The sequence below is a fragment of the Trachurus trachurus genome, assembly GCF_905171665.1.
Source record: "Trachurus trachurus genome assembly, chromosome: 15".
In the NCBI taxonomy this organism is placed as follows: Eukaryota; Metazoa; Chordata; class Actinopteri; order Carangiformes; family Carangidae; genus Trachurus; species Trachurus trachurus.
In genome coordinates, this window is record NC_139906.1 from 9785882 (window position 1) to 9801605 (window position 15724).

The 15724-nt window shown below is 42.2% G+C and overlaps 1 protein-coding gene across 1 annotated transcript in view; it reads right to left on the reverse strand.

Moving 5' to 3' along the window:
* Positions 1 to 3727: 3727 nt before the first annotated feature.
* The window catches only part of anapc1 (anaphase promoting complex subunit 1), a 57919-nt gene continuing 45922 nt past the window's right edge, over positions 3728 to 15724 (reverse strand). Inside the window, exons 46-53 of the mRNA XM_083987674.1 lie at positions 11770 to 11847; positions 11546 to 11613; positions 11218 to 11356; positions 9302 to 9388; positions 7822 to 7917; positions 7047 to 7236; positions 5183 to 5314; positions 3728 to 4484 (exon numbers count right to left, since the gene is read on the reverse strand). Coding sequence (XP_083843800.1) covers positions 4339 to 4484; positions 5183 to 5314; positions 7047 to 7236; positions 7822 to 7917; positions 9302 to 9388; positions 11218 to 11356; positions 11546 to 11613; positions 11770 to 11847 — 936 coding nt within the window. The 3' untranslated portion in view covers positions 3728 to 4338. The remainder of the gene's footprint in view (positions 4485 to 5182; positions 5315 to 7046; positions 7237 to 7821; positions 7918 to 9301; positions 9389 to 11217; positions 11357 to 11545; positions 11614 to 11769; positions 11848 to 15724) is intronic.

Below are 15724 nucleotides of genomic sequence, written 5' to 3' on the forward strand. Positions count from 1 at the left end.
TACCACTAAGGAACATACAGTGGCATGCAAAAGTTTGGGCAGCCCTGGTCAAAATCTTTGTTAAAGTGAACAGTTAAGCAAGTGGAAGATGAAATGCTCTCCAAAAGGCAGATGGAACATTCCCTTTACATTTGAAACAATATACTGTAAGTTCTTCTTAAATTTTTATCTTTTACATTTTCAAAATGGCAAAGAAGTAAATGGGCCTGCAGCAAAGGTTAGGCTATCATGGTGTGTAAATAGTTAATATCTTGTCTGATACCTTGGTCAAAGTTATCTGAGAGCTTAAGCCTCCTGGGTTTCGCATTCTTTTGCAGGCTGCTGCTTTGTTTCCCCTTTCAATTGTAGAAAGCAAAACCAATACATTGCTTAAAATATTGCAAAAGAGTGTTTGAATTTATGCGCTTTGGAGATCCAAATCTTCCATTTGCATTACAAAAAATTGTGAGTAGGGGTGGCCAAACTTTTGCATGCCACTGTACATTATATTGAAAACAAATGCACGTTTGAAATATTTCTCTTAAACCATAAATAAATAAAGAACTCCTTAGTCATCACCAGATTTAGATTCAGCTGTGGCTAAATCATGTTCGGTATGTGGCATCACCTTTTTCCACCCGAGTGCCACCCACTTCATTCCAGGTAGACGCACAAACACACTATGTATCTCTTTTGATACAACCGAGAGTCTTTACAGAACAGAAAGTTGTACGGTGATAAGAGAGCGAATCATCGTCAGTGCGTAGGTGGACAGGTATCCACCCAAACGACTCAGGAAGTAGATTAGAAAGGCAGAGCAGAAATATCAACAAAGTGTCTGATCAACTATAAGGACCTTGTGAGTCATGTCTAGCTTGTATTATTTGGGCTTTTTCAAGGTTATAATGGCGAGAAAGCTGCTGTTTCATACTTTGTTCAGCAGATGTATTAAGATGTGGTGAAATGTGGGCGGACCAGCCAATTCAGAGCTTAACAGATGCTTCAAATGCTTCGTTTTGTCCGCCCAAACCAGGGGAATTAGCCTTGGTATGAAGAAGATTATAGACTAAAACTGATAGAAAAGACCTTTGTTTGCTTTATTCTAACTTTCTTTGATTTTTTTCTTTTTTTTTTGAGTGACCACCATTGGGACAAACGTGTGAAATTTTGTAGGCAGCAAATGATTGGGAGGCAGTTCAAATGTTTTGTTGGTGAGTCAGGCGACTGAAGCCTTGGAGAAAATAAAGATTTGATCTCTTTGCAAACAAAAAAAAACTAAATAAATACAAACAAGAGCTGGAGCTGGGTGTGGGGAGCTGCTCTGTGCGTTGCAGCTCTGTGCAGTGGGTGTGGGCCGCTTGTTTGTTCGGATGTTTTCCATTTTCTCTGGAATGTTCTCAGAGCTGTTGGTTAAAAATGAAATGAGGAACACACATGCACATCCCTCCCACACTCTTCGCTTTGCAACATGAGGGTTTTTATAATTAGTCGGGCATCAAAATACAAGATTTTTCCGTGGCTTAGAAGGCTGAGGCAGAGGTTTTTAAAGTCTGACAATGGGATACAGACAGTGGGAAAGTCTGAGACTCAATCACATGAAAACACAGAAATATTGCAACATGAGATGAAGCTGAGATTACTGGGGTTTTCTCATACTTTGGCTAATATTTGGCTTAAAAAGCTTTTTAATTTTTGGGAGGGGAATAAACATGAAGTATCATGTAGCAATGGAGTCAAGTCAGTTAATTAGCTGTAGACTACAACTATAGCCCAAGTTTGTGCCTTTCATTTATTCGCATATGTTCAGGTCATAAAGGTTTATTGAAGTTTCTTTAATTGTTCCTATGTGAAGAATGGATGCTGAAAAGTGGCCAAACAACATTAACTAGTACATTTTGGTTCAGACTCAACATGTAAAACTGCAGTATTTGACTTACTTTACTCTTACAGATACCTGGTGATCCACACCAGCCAATATAAGAACTAGGCCTGTGTCATACAGTATATATCAGAGTTTGTTGTGTTGTGACCAAGATTTTGTGCGTATATATATGAAGTTATTCTTGCCACCTCATTGATCATTCATCTCTTTTGTTGATTATGGTCTAAATGTGTCAGTGATTAATGACATAACATGATGATACACTTTGGTAATTAGATTTATTTTAAGTGGACACTATTACCATGTAGCCTACAGCTGCTGTAGCTTTACTGTTGAATGTGTTTTTATGTTTCCCAACTCCACCACAACCTCCCCCTCAGTGTGAAAACATAATATGAGCCAGAGTCCAGAAGTCACGTGGGAGTCAGATAGGCATCAACCCAAGAAATGGTCGATTAGATTTTGGTTTCCAGGATCAGATAGTTTGAGAATTTATTCAGCATTCATGCACTGGTAGGAAAGTCCCACAGTCCCGCTTTTCAAAGTTGTTGGTTAAACACGACATGCACACTCAACTGTAGAGGAAATCCACCAGTGTCACAAAACTGTGAATGTTTTCGAGAAAACCCCCCCCTGACACCAGACAATATCTGAATTTGATCGCAATCATGAGTATTTATATGATCACAAGCGTCGTGTTGGTGCTCTCCGTTACTTTGTGGGCTTCTTTAATTTTAGTTTGACCACTCAGTTTATCAATGGTCCGCACCTACACAGCCTGTAGTTCGTAGGTTTGAGTACCTTTATTATTATTAACATGTGTGACCTGTGGGCAGATCGAGAGTGAGAGAGTGAGAGAGAAACAAAATGTTGTGTGGTTTGTAGTTTTTTGTCATTTCCTGTCACTTTGCGGTCGTGTTCGTGATTGTTCTGAGTCTCATCATCATGGACATTTTGTGCTTTTTTGACTGAACTCAGTGACTCTCATGACGTCACATACAGTACAGACACTCTGGCTCTGACATCAGGCCCCGGGTTCTACCAGGCACAGGTGCAGGGGCCTGAGAGGTCGGTCGGTCGGCGCAACGGTCAGGATTTGTCTTGTTAGCATCACATGAGGCAAATTGGTCTGAGATGAGCACGAAATACTGGAATAGCCTGAAAGAAATTGATACACAAAATTAAAACATGAGCATCAATTTGTTTTGAATCTTAAAATATTTTGTTACTTTCATATTCTCCAATGAACTCTATTCTTGTTTTATATAGAGTATGTTCTGAAAAACAATCTGATCAGAGGCCACAGGAGAGGATCACTGCTCCAGAGTTGTAACACAGAATCGCAGACCAATTTTAAGGCATCATTTACTTTATTTAACTTCATCATGTGTAAGAGACTAAAACAGCCGACGTTTTCTTACTAAGTGCAAAGGTTGAGTTAATTCAGTCTAATCCGTGCTGTGGATAGGATATTATTCATTACAAAAACATCGCTGGAAGATTAAGGGATTTCTTTCATGTGGGTGGACGACCCAAAGCAAAACCCACAGCCCGTTTTGATCTTCGACTCACTTCAAAGGACCTACATCTTGACCACAGGGATGCAGCGCTGGCACCACCACAATCAAGTCTGTGTTAAACAATTAAAGACACGATGGACAATGTTGTGTGGAGGCCGATTCGGTTTCCACCGATGAGAGAATGCAGCAAAACAAAACAAAAAAATGGAGTTGAGTTCTCTTAGTGGTTTAATGAGCAGCGAGACCTCAGCTGGTCTTTGTAAAAAAAAGCACGAGTGTTTTCCCACAAGATTTTCTTCAGATTTCCTGCCTCATGGGGAAAAAACTAAGAGACGGAATAAACCACAGTATTCGTGAATTGTGCAGGTATTTTTCCATTTTATTCTCTTGCCTTGGTTTTCCCGTCCTCACAGAACAGCAGCCTGAACTCGGGAGAGTCCTCGAAGGCAGCGCGGCCACTGGTACGACTACTCTTTTTGTATTGACCAGTTGTTCCTGCCCTTGTTTGGCATTGGCAGGGGAAGTTTTCCTGACACCGGACTTTTGAGGACGTGGTACCGGTCTAAAAAAACCCAAAAGTCCCCATTCTGGATTTGCTGCACCACAAAAATGGCACGTGCACTGCATCATTAGTGGAGCCTAAATGTTCTTTATATTGTTAAAAAAACAAACAAAAAAAAAACAAATAGAAATATTATATTACAAAACTATAATATTAGTTATTCCATTTTCTAGAGCCAGAGTCTGTTCTTCTCAGGAGGCAGCGGGATGCAGTGAGATGCAAGGCGTCTTATGGTCACATTTTGTCCCATTTGCTGAACACACACTGCAGGAGTTACAGGTCAGAGCTGCGCTGACTGTCCTACCTGTGCTCGCAGTGGGAACGTAAGGCTGTGAACTGCATCTCCGAGGAGACGGTTACCGGTTGCCAGCCGAGTTGAGCTCTGAGCATCGGGATCAAGAAGATGTCTGCATGGGGAAGCCCGGCAGCGTCCGTGGTGCGGATGCGGAGCCCAGCAGGACGGGAACCAGCCTCAGCAGGTCTCTGAGCGGGATGCCCAACTGGCTGCTACGGGACAGCAAATCCCCGAGTGAGCTGCAGCCTGCGGGGAGAGAGGAGAGAGAGAAAGAGAGCCTGAGGTCAATGTCAATGTAGCATGACTCATTTTCTTCTGTGGTTTACAGTCGTTCTATATGAACAAGATGTTGGGACTTGGCTAAAAGAGACTTAATTATAAAAGGCAACTGGTGGGAAAAACACTTAAATCCTTTCATTAAAGAAAATATCAATATGGCAAGTATTGGAAAAACCACTAAGGCAAGCGTACAGAGTTATTTGCCAGCAGAAAGTGATATATATAGTGTTATATTTGACATTTTTACATTGTTAATAAAAATTCAACTACATGAAAACAGCTTTCTTTCATAGGCTTAATTTTGGAGCATTAAAAAATGTGACCTTTTGAGGCCTTGAGGAATTGTCTGAATGAAACCACCTGAGAAGTTTATAGAGGAAATATCAGCTCATTTAAACTGCTGACGCCTCATAAACATCTCAAACCTGTTTTTAAACTGGTAACAAGCCAAAACAGGTCGAGATCCACCACTGGTTTAATCTTTAATCGTTTAGATTTTTATAACATTATGATGTGTGGGTGTGTTTCTTAATATAACCCCTGGATTTGAATCAGATAGGGAAACTCTGTGCTGTAAAAGTACAATAGTGCTCTCTGTGATGTAGTGAAGAAGAAGTATTGCGCTCACAGGTCCAGTTCAGTGTGTGAACATGTGTTTGTCTTACCCTCCAGCTGAGTGTGTGTGTTCCTGAGGCAGGGGATGGAGCGGTACACCAGGAAGCAGGCCAACGTGATGGACTGGCTGTCCTTGGAGCGGACCTCGCCCCTCATGTAGGACCTCAACACTGAGCTGTTGTCTAGAGATGAAGAAAAAAACACACACACACATACAGTTACCTTTCTCTGCTCTCCTTCACTTTCTGTCTCACCATGTGTGTGTTAGTCCCTCGCCGCGCACACACACACACACACACACACACAGCTGTTACATTTAGTGTGATAAAAGCGTTCCAACAAGTGTTATAAATCCCCTTACAACCAAATATAGACTTTCAAAAAACCACAAATGACTGAAACTCAGGCCACATTACCAGGGGATTTTTCTTTTTCTTTCTTTTTTTAAACACACAGTCTGGTTGCAGTGGTGAGGATGCTATAGCAGCAGTCCTGTAAAGCTACAGTACAGTAGACCTGGTCAGAGCAATGCTTCAAAGCTGTGTTTTTGTGAATGAAAGGAAGCAGAACAAAGCAGCCTTATATGGCAGTTTGAGGAGTTGTTGAATATGCAGCTAATGGTGAAATCTCATGAACAGGTGACATTCAGACGAGTAATTTCAAACAAGTTTGTCCTGTTGGGAGAATTAGTGAGGATTTAATCCGACTTGCGGTGACTTCAGACAAAGACAAGAGTTACAGAGAGCAGAGCAGTAGAAACAAGAATCATATATTAAAAAAACAGGGTCTTGATCTGGATACATATTTCATTCCACAGAAGAGAAACATTCCCGATGATTGAGGTCAAGTTGGTTTGGTTTTCCTTTGAAACGTCTGCCAGTGGCTTCACTGAACATGAAAGTAAAGGATCATTTGAAGTGTTTACATGATCACAGTCTCGTCCAACTACTTCACCTGTTTCCCACGCCTCTCAGTTAATACTGTAAGAGTGTGTGTGTGTGTGTGTGTGTGTGTGTGTACAAATGAAGGAATGTGTGTTTGTTTGACTGTATACACAGCCTGTTTAACTTCTAAACTATGACATTAGTGTGTTACACCCAGTGCTGGAAAACATGCTGAAACACATCCAGCCTGTGAAATAGTCGAGCGGTGACATTGCTGCTGCTCTGCGAGAAGCCAACACCAGAATCCGGGCACGGTGTCAGGGAACGTCAAGACATTTTCTGTGTGACATTTAATCTGGGCCCCAACTCGGGGGCCACATCGTGCGTCACAGCGGCGTAACGGCGACACCGTCCCATTTCTGAGGCATTTCCTTCAAATGCTGCCGAGAAATGCGTATTAGTTTCCTGGGCAGGCAGACGGATCCAGGGACCGAACCGATCCCAGGATTCAATGCATGCCGGAAATTAAAGTTAGTAAGTGGATTAAAGCAAACGACACTGACAGAGAGCCAGTTTTAAATGAAAGTATTAGGTTTCAGGCGGTCTGACCGATGAAACCCAAGGCCTTAACACTTAACACTAAGATTTTTGTGGAAGTTAAAAGTGTAAAGGTTGCTAGGTGATAACATCTGTGCTTTGCCACATCACAGTAATGGTCCACACAGCTGGGCTAATGCTCCATAGTCCAAACCATTGCATTTCCATTCAGCTATCATAGTCTACTGTACGATGCAAATGAGAGGACAAAGTTTCATAGACTTTGCCCTCAGAAGGACACAAACTCTGTGTTGGGACTCAGTTTATGTTGTTTTTATGTTTTCATAGTCAAATAATACAGGTCTCTATTGTAAAGAGTAAAAAACAAACAGCACCTCCTTCCTGCTTCACCGTGTGGTTGTTTACAGAGGACTTCACCTCCCCCCCCTCTGATGAAGAGACGTACAGAGAGCATTTTATATTTTTCACTCACCTTTGAGCCACCTGTCCAGCGCCACATCCACCATGTTCTTCATGACGGGTAGAAACTCAGAGGTGAGCAGCGCGTCATGCCGGTTAGCGGCGCCTCGCAGCACCCTGTTGTCCCACAGCTCCACCACCAGGCGCAGCTGCCACAGGGGGAAGGTCTGCAGCAGGTCGCCCCGACGCAGAGCACCGACTGCCTGAGAGACGCCAGGGAAGATGAAGGGTTAAAAAAAACCTTTATATGTGCAGAGCAGAGCTGACGGTAGGTTTGAATCTTTTAGTGCATCAGTCTCCATATAATTCAAAACCAAACAAACCGATTTCCACAGATTTATGTGAAAAACATGGAGGTTTTTTGTGGTGATTTCTGCCCAAAGCAATATTGTTTGTTTTCTTTCTTTAGTTATGATCTATTGCCTTCATTTTTGTGGTTTATTATGTTGTTCATTGCATCGTGTCTGAACAGGGAAACATCGTGTTCACAGATCTGGCATAGCGGCAAATAATATTAAAACTGGTGTTATCGTTAACTATAATTGTATTGATTAACCGGAGATTATTCTCTCACACTGTTATTAATTCTGTCAATAAAATGTCAGAAGATATTGAAAAAAGGTGCCTAATAATTTCCCAAAGCACAATTTAACATTGTCATTTCACCATCGTGGGCAATAAAGGAAGAATTAAATCTGCACATTGGAGAAGCTGGAATCACCAAATATTATCTGTTCGCTTAAAAAACAACAACAAAATGTTTCTGTGTGCGTGTGTGCGCTCTTTACCTGCTCGATGGCGATGTATGTGGGCAGCATCTCTGGACATTCCTGTGTCACACATTCATAGAGCATGGACGAGAACAAGACCAGAGTGTCTTCCCTCTAAAAAAAAAATAAAAACACAACAGGAAGAGCATGAGCACAGTCACTGTCGTAACAACTGTAAGTTACTGTTGTGTTTTTGTGGGTGACAGTTTTTATGAGCTCCCAATTACGATGAGTTGTTCACATTCATGTCTGGTTATATTTTGTATAAATATGTAAGACTCGTGTTGGTGAAGTCTGGAAACAGTTTGTGCTTCTTTTTTTGCAAATCTGACTTACTGTATTTTCCTCTTTCCTCTCATCACTAACAGAGAGCTAAGGTGTGGTGATATATTTAGAAGTTGTGCAAACTAAATCAAATATTTTGAATGCCACCTCTTCATTTTGACGAGCCTTTTAAGGAGTGGGAGAAATATGGAGTCAGATAGGAGGCAGTGTGTAGATTCAGGTCGACACATGAAGTTATTTCACGCCACATTAACAAAACCAGACAGCAACAAATCTTGCAATTACCTGCCAGGAAACACAATGTCCTAATTGTGAATACAAAGAATGTGTTTACACTTAATAAACAAGGAGAGGTGGGGGGGAGACGGAAGAGGCAGAGCTGGTGCGATAACAACAGATAAACAGCAAAGAAATCTCGTCCTGTTGCCGTTAAATTCAATTACAGAAGGTTACGCTGCACAACGACTTAATTTTCTTCCATTTCACTGTGCGAGCTGAAACCAGTGACACAACCAATTAACCTGAAGCTGTGATGAAGCAGCCTCTTCACTCGCAAAATAGGAGTCAAGTAGATTGACACGCAGAAGCAGCACTGGTCACAGCAATCTACACAATCTAAGTCGTTAAAATTGCCCTCTGTATGACGCGTGCTTTACATATAAAGTTGCTTGTACTGTATTTAAAGCTGAGCTGAGAAAATCTGCCACGTTTCTGCAGAATAACATCGTGTGTCCTGTTTATTTAAAGTAAAAAACAAAACAAAAAAACAATGCTGGTTCAGATAGGGTAGTTTGACATTTCCAACATTCCTCATCCAACTACAGGAATGCTACTATTAACTCTGACAAGTAGGCATTTCAGATTGAAAACAAGGCGATATCCCAAAAACATGTTCTCACACAGTACATAGCGTTCACTGACTGAGACATTCCTCAAGCAAATTGACTTTGTAACTCATTAGCTTGAAACTAACAGCTACTGAGATCCTACAAAGTTTTGCAGAGCAATCAGAGAGGGAGGACTAATGTTTGAAAGAGGCATGTTGAATGTTGTACATTATGTTAAAAATTAACACTTGTAGTGAATATTTTATTTAAGATGCACTGGTAAAACAGTATAATATATAGTTTTTGTCTGTCAGGACATTAAAATGGCTACAAGGAGGTGGAATTTAAAAAGCCTGCATTTATTTCTATGTGTTAGAAAAACTTACGAATTTCATTCCATCAGATGTTTTGCAGAAGAACTCGGCAAAGGAGACCAAGACGGGCTCGGAGGTGAACGTAGAGATGGCCTCAGGCTGCAAAAAAAAAAAAAAAACCACATGAGGAAACCGTGAAATCATTTTAATTCAACCAAAATGTGAAGGAAGTAAAGAGAAACAAGAAAAGGACACAATGAACAGTCAACGCAGTGTGAGAGGAAAGTAAGAAGAGAAGAGGTATGAATGGGAGAAAGTGTCTTAGAAAGAGCAGTGATCAAGGGAAGGAAAGATGAATGCACAAGAAGAAAAAGATGAAGGGGGAAGGGTGGACAGTGAGGACGAGTGGAATTAATAACGTGTTTTGTGGACCTGCAGGTGTATTGACAGCGTACACTAAAGGCCTTCAGGAAACCAGTAATAGTCTGTCAAGCACACAGCTGCTTGCTGAACCTGTAGTGACAACCTGCCACCACTGGACACAGCCACAGCCACAGGGGAGTGGGTCAATCCAATCCCACCAACCTCTATTTATAGCTCGTTGTTGGTGCAGAGTGATTTCTTTATAATGTGTGGGTCTGTTTTCAAACTCACTTATTAAAAAGGAAAAGTCATTGAATTTCTGAGTCTATTGTGTTAACATATCAAGATGTTTTCAGCAGCTGCAATGGAGGCGACATCTCACTGGTCCCTGTTATTCACAGTAAATGTCAAGTTTTGGTGTTAAACAATGATACAGTGTGAAATCTATAGTAGAAAAAGTACAGACACACAAAAGAGGCTCACTTATACACATACTGTATAGAGCGGTGGTTCCCAACCTTTTTTGGCTCGTGACCCCATTGTGACATCACAAGAAGCGCCAGCTCAGATATTTTTATATGCTGCATTTTACAATACAATACAATACAATACAATAAATCTTTATTGTCCACCATGGTGGAAAATTGCCTTTGCCATTTTATTTGAACTCGATTTATATTCCAGAAAGTGAAAGTATAGAATACAGTTGTTTAAGATAGTGTGCAGTGTTTTCAATCATAATTTAAAAAAGAATAATAATTCGATTTAAAAAAAAAAATTCATATCAGTTACGAGACATTTCAGCCGACCCCATTTGAATTCCAGGCGACCCCACGTGGGGTCCCGACCCCAAGGTTGAAAAACACTGGTATAGAGGGTCATAAATTATACCACCCCTCGACGAACTTACTGCCTCTTTTCTGCGGTCAACACAAGGCACTGTGGCAGATGTGGGAAATCAGTAACAGAGGTACTCGAAGCAGGTTTTTGAGAAGCCGGGTTTACCGCAAAGACTTCATCCCTGAGTAACTGAATGAACGAACATTATAAATCTAAAAAACCCATCTTGCGTCTGCGAGTGACAGAAACCTGATGAGCTAATGAGGACCAGGGCAAAGTTTCTCTCTTCAGACTTCCTTAAAGACACGTGCAGACTAAACACTAAGCATGTGTTTGAGCCAGTTTGTTTACATACTAACCCAATGGAAAAATGTGAACGGATGCAAAGTGCAGAGTTTGTTAGAGACGATGCCGAAACTGATGTGAGAAGCTGTGAGTCTGCATAACTCAAGCATGACCTTGTGGATATACAGAGACAGGAGTTAAAACAAGAACAGACCTCCACCACAACCTGTAAGGCAAAGTCCAGCTGGACAGTAGTCAGCAGACTGCTCTAGATCCGTCTATTATACATAAGTATTAGAGAAGAAGCTGCAGAGAGAGCTTCTTCTCTTTCAAATCTCAGTATGCTCTCTAACTACTATTACTAGACCACAGACAATTTCAGGAATGTGGGTAATTCCTTTTTTTATTTGGAGTAAACAAACAAAGCCTGCAAATGATCAAGTTCATTATATGGATCTCTACGCTCTCTAAGTTCGTGCAACATTTCTCTGTGTGATTACCTTGAAGGCTCGCACTCCAGAGTTGCGGTGGTTGACGGAGGAAGCCAACAGGCTCTTCCAGCCCTGGGGGTCATCTTTGTAGGGCAGCTGGCCGGCTCGTAGTTTCACATACAACACTCCGTCTCTGGACAGGATGGACCTGAGGGAGAAGCAGACAGAGAGAGAGAGAGAGAGATTGCCTTTAAAATCGGTCGCCTGAAATCAATGCATGAGATACGTTTCCGCTAATCTATCTGTGGCAGGAAAGGACGAAGGTGGCTCCTGATCAATTATCTTTGTGCCTTCTGCTTCGGCTTCAAATAAATACAGAGACGCTCCTCATACTCACTTTAGATGCTGGGTTTCTTTACTGAGGTCTATGGACAGCTCCCAGTAGCGTGGCCCCTTCACCTTCACCTGCCAACAAATACAGAAACACACATCAGAAAATAAAAGCATTCATGTTCTTGACTCATCTTATCTGTGGCATGAACAATCAATGGTGTCAATACTGTGTGCATTAATCAATATACTTAATTACAGAGTGGACAATCTAGTGTCCCCAGACTTTACCCGTTTGAGCTGGTGCAGCTCAGGAAGCATGGTGGGAGCCATCAGTTCTACCGTCGTCTCCTCGTACCACTTGGTCTCCTGAAACAAGACGAGATAATTCATTCATCACAACCTAGACGAGAATAATGGCTCATGTTTATTTACTGTACAGTTTTACACTCTCACACACAGATTGCAACAACAACTTACAGCTAAAGGCCTTCACTTGATCAGCAAGAATTTAAGATGCAGTTGATGCACAGGGACTGAAATAATCTGGCTTCATGGTGTTAATTCATGTCTGGAGTAATGAGTTCTTCAGTCTCAGACTTCATCAATGCGCAAATAATAAAAAGCGTTCAGATATGAGCTGTTAAAACACAAAACCCTTCCAGTAAGAGCTCCTGAATCAATTTAACAAGTTAAACTAAGGAGAGACTGGAGAAGTTAAAGGGCATTATGGGAGTAATATTTGACAGAGTACAAGGCTGTGTAATGTGTGGCAGCAAAAGAAATATTCAAGTGTACAGCAATTACATTTTTGTTGCAATACACAGCAGCTGAGAACTAAACCTTGAGGCAGAGCACTTTCCTTGTCCTATTTTTAGGGTAAATACTAGAATGTATACAGTACGTCTGTAGCCTGTTTACATCTCCTCCTCTCACAGAGTCACATAATTACCAACTTGCGCCAACCTGTGTTTACCGCTGTGAATTAAATTGAAAAGAGGAATGCTGTCAAAAGGTGGTCTTCACTGTGGACAACAACCTCCATCTTTAACCTTCAAGGATCCTTCACCTGGGGAAATACTGACGTACAGAACGAGACGCACCTGAACCCCCACCCCCTTCTTTTCCAGCCAAATCCTGAGGTTTATAAATGTCTATAAAGCTTTGGCATTTCCAGCACTAACAAGGCAAGATGATTTTATTTATATAGTAGTGCACTATCAGGGGGTTTTACCATCTGCCCTAAGACATTCAAATGCCAACACAGTCTCACCCCTTTGCGTCAAACGGTTGACGCTTGGTCAAGGCCCCTTACGTCAATATACTGACGTGGAGGGGGTACCCTCGAGGTCGTTTCTCGACGAATAGGGCCACTCATAGACTTGAATGCAAATCCCTCATCCTCGGATTTTGACGCAGGGGGGCGGGACCGTTTCTCCCTCGACGTTGCTCCAGAACGCAAAGGGCCACTCATAGACTTGAATGCGAATCCCTCATCCTCGGATTTTGACGAAGGGGGGCGGGACCGTTCGCGTTGTTTCCAGACACTCAAGGTACCCCTCAGCGTGGGACCTGAACGCACAGGGATTTCAATTGATTTTAATGCAATCCCCTCCGCGGCGATATGTGACGCTCAGAGCAAGTGCTCCAGCCATCCATTCACTCCTATTCCGATCCGGCCGCGGTGCTGAAAGACGCCGTGAGCTCCCCTCCCATTGGATAACTGATCCTCGTACCATTTGCAGCTGAATTCGTATATTTATACAGCAATTTGGCCGCAAAAATAACATTTCAACATATTTTTATGACATTTCTAACGAGAAATGTGTGTTTTACTTTCAAAATCTATGTTGAACGAATTCAAATTATATTTTGTTTGGCAAATTGAATCTGTTAAAATGTGTACAATATGTTCATTCAGCTTTCTGGCCATAAAAACAACATTTCGGGATATATCTGGCATTGTTTGAGGACATTTCTAGCGAGAAATGTATGTTTTACTCTCTAAATATATGTTGAATGAAAGCAGATTGTGTTTTATTTGTCCTGTAACGATATCACAGCTTGTGCTTGTGACTGTCGAGCCGCTTTGGGCGTCATGTTGCCATAACAACGGCCCGCAGACCTATTTCTCCAGCCGACAGGCGGACATGCAGCTTCCGCGTTGTTGCCGAGGATGTGACGTCATTGCAACGGCGCCACCGGTCGCGACCATAGCCTGCGACACTGCCATCTACGGCGTCTGGACGGAACTACAACACCTTAACAGTGTGGAAATTAAGCCATGTTGATTTAATTCAACAACATGTGAATAAACAGTGAGGAATCAGAACAGTTAGACAGCTCTTTTTCAACAAAGTCCAAATAATTCAAGTTACTCAAGTCATATAGGCCTTTTTTATTTTTTTAATTCCAGAAAACAACATTTCTCCCCCCTTCTCCCTCCTCCCGCCCAGGAACCTTAGTTTATAATATAGTGTAGAATGAACCCGTCCACTGTAGTAATGTTTATGCACAACTGCACCACTTTAGCCAGCTCCTTTATTTCTGGTTTTACATTGGACAAACTGATTAAGGCTCCATTTTCAGGAGACACAGCTATTCTTTAATAACTTCCACATTCGTTGGGTTACGTTCAGAGGTTTATCAGGGCAGGGCCTAGGGTCATCCAGTGTTAGCAATTACAGACCCATCTGACCTTCACAGGGGTCACAGGTCAACTTTTCATGTGAAATTTGACGATTTTTGCTATCAATTCAGGCATAAAACACCAATCCTTTGAGCCGAGAAGCTGAAATGTTAGCTTCTAGTCCAGACCTTTGAGCAGATTGAGCGTGCCAAATATCAGGGCTGTGTTCCACTCAGAAGTGTCCAAAATGGCCAAAAAGCAGTGTTCATTTCTAATCCTTCATTGTGTACAAGACTAAATTCAACAGATATTCTTTAATAACTTCCACATGCTTTGAGCTGGAAGCCTGAAAGTTTCGGGGTTTTATCAGGGGCCTAGGGCCATTCATCATCTGCAATTTCAGACCAATCCCACATTCAGAAGGGGTCAAAGGTCAAGGTTTAATGTGAAATTTGACGATTTTTGCTATTATTTCAGGCATTACTTTGAGCTGGGAAGCTGAAATCTTTAGATTCTAGTCCAGACCTTGGAGCAGATTGATGGTGCCAAATATCAGAGCTGTGCTCCACTCAGAAGTGTCCAAAATGGCCATGGTAAGTGTCAAAGGTCGCAGGGGTCAAACATCAAAGTGAGTCCTAACAAAACACACACACTTTAAGTAATCATCATGAAATTTAGATGAGTTGTATATCAGAGAGTCCTCTATCAAAATATTGCGTTCCCGCTGCGCTGGGGGCCCCTGGAGGCCCCTGGGGGCCACTTGGCTTTCCCATGCTCCCATAGAGTTGGGTGTCGGGGTGATGAATAAAGGGCCTCACAATGAGTCCACAAGCCAAGTTTCAAGTGATTCGGTTGGTTTCTATGGAAACAGCGGCCTCCTGGAGACAGAGGAATGCGGCTGTTTGAAGCCCCGCCTCTCGAAAAGTAATGGCTCAATCAGGACCGAACGCACATCAACGCGTTCGTCTTGGGCCCCCGGAACCACTGATATCAAATTCAGAACTGTACGACTTTTAGAAATATATTTCATCCATTTCAGCTTTTCTGATTCAGAAGGTCTCTCAGGCATTAAGTCTGAGAGGCTCTGAATCTGAAAAGCTGAAATGGATGAAATATATTTCTAAAAGTCGTACAGTTCTGAATTTGATATCAGTGGTTCCGGGGGCCCAAGACGAACGCGTTGATGTGCGTTCGGTCCTGATTGAGCCATTACTTTTCGAGAGGCGGGGCTTCAAACAGCCGCATTCCTCTGTCTCCAGGAGGCCGCTGTTTCCATAGAAACCAACCGAATCACTTGAAACTTGGCTTGTGGACTCATTGTGAGGCCCTTTATTCATCACCCCGACACCCAACTCTATGGGAGCATGGGAAAGCCAAGTGGCCCCCAGGGGCCTCCAGGGGCCCCCAGCGCAGCGGGAACGCAATATTTTGATAGAGGACTCTCTGATATACAACTCATCTAAATTTCATGATGATTACTTAAAGTGTGTGTGTTTTGTTAGGACTCACTTTGATGTTTGACCCCTGCGACCTTTGACACTTACCATGGCCATTTTGGACACTTCTGAGTGGAGCACAGCTCTGATATTTGGCACCATCAATCTGCTCCAAGGTCTG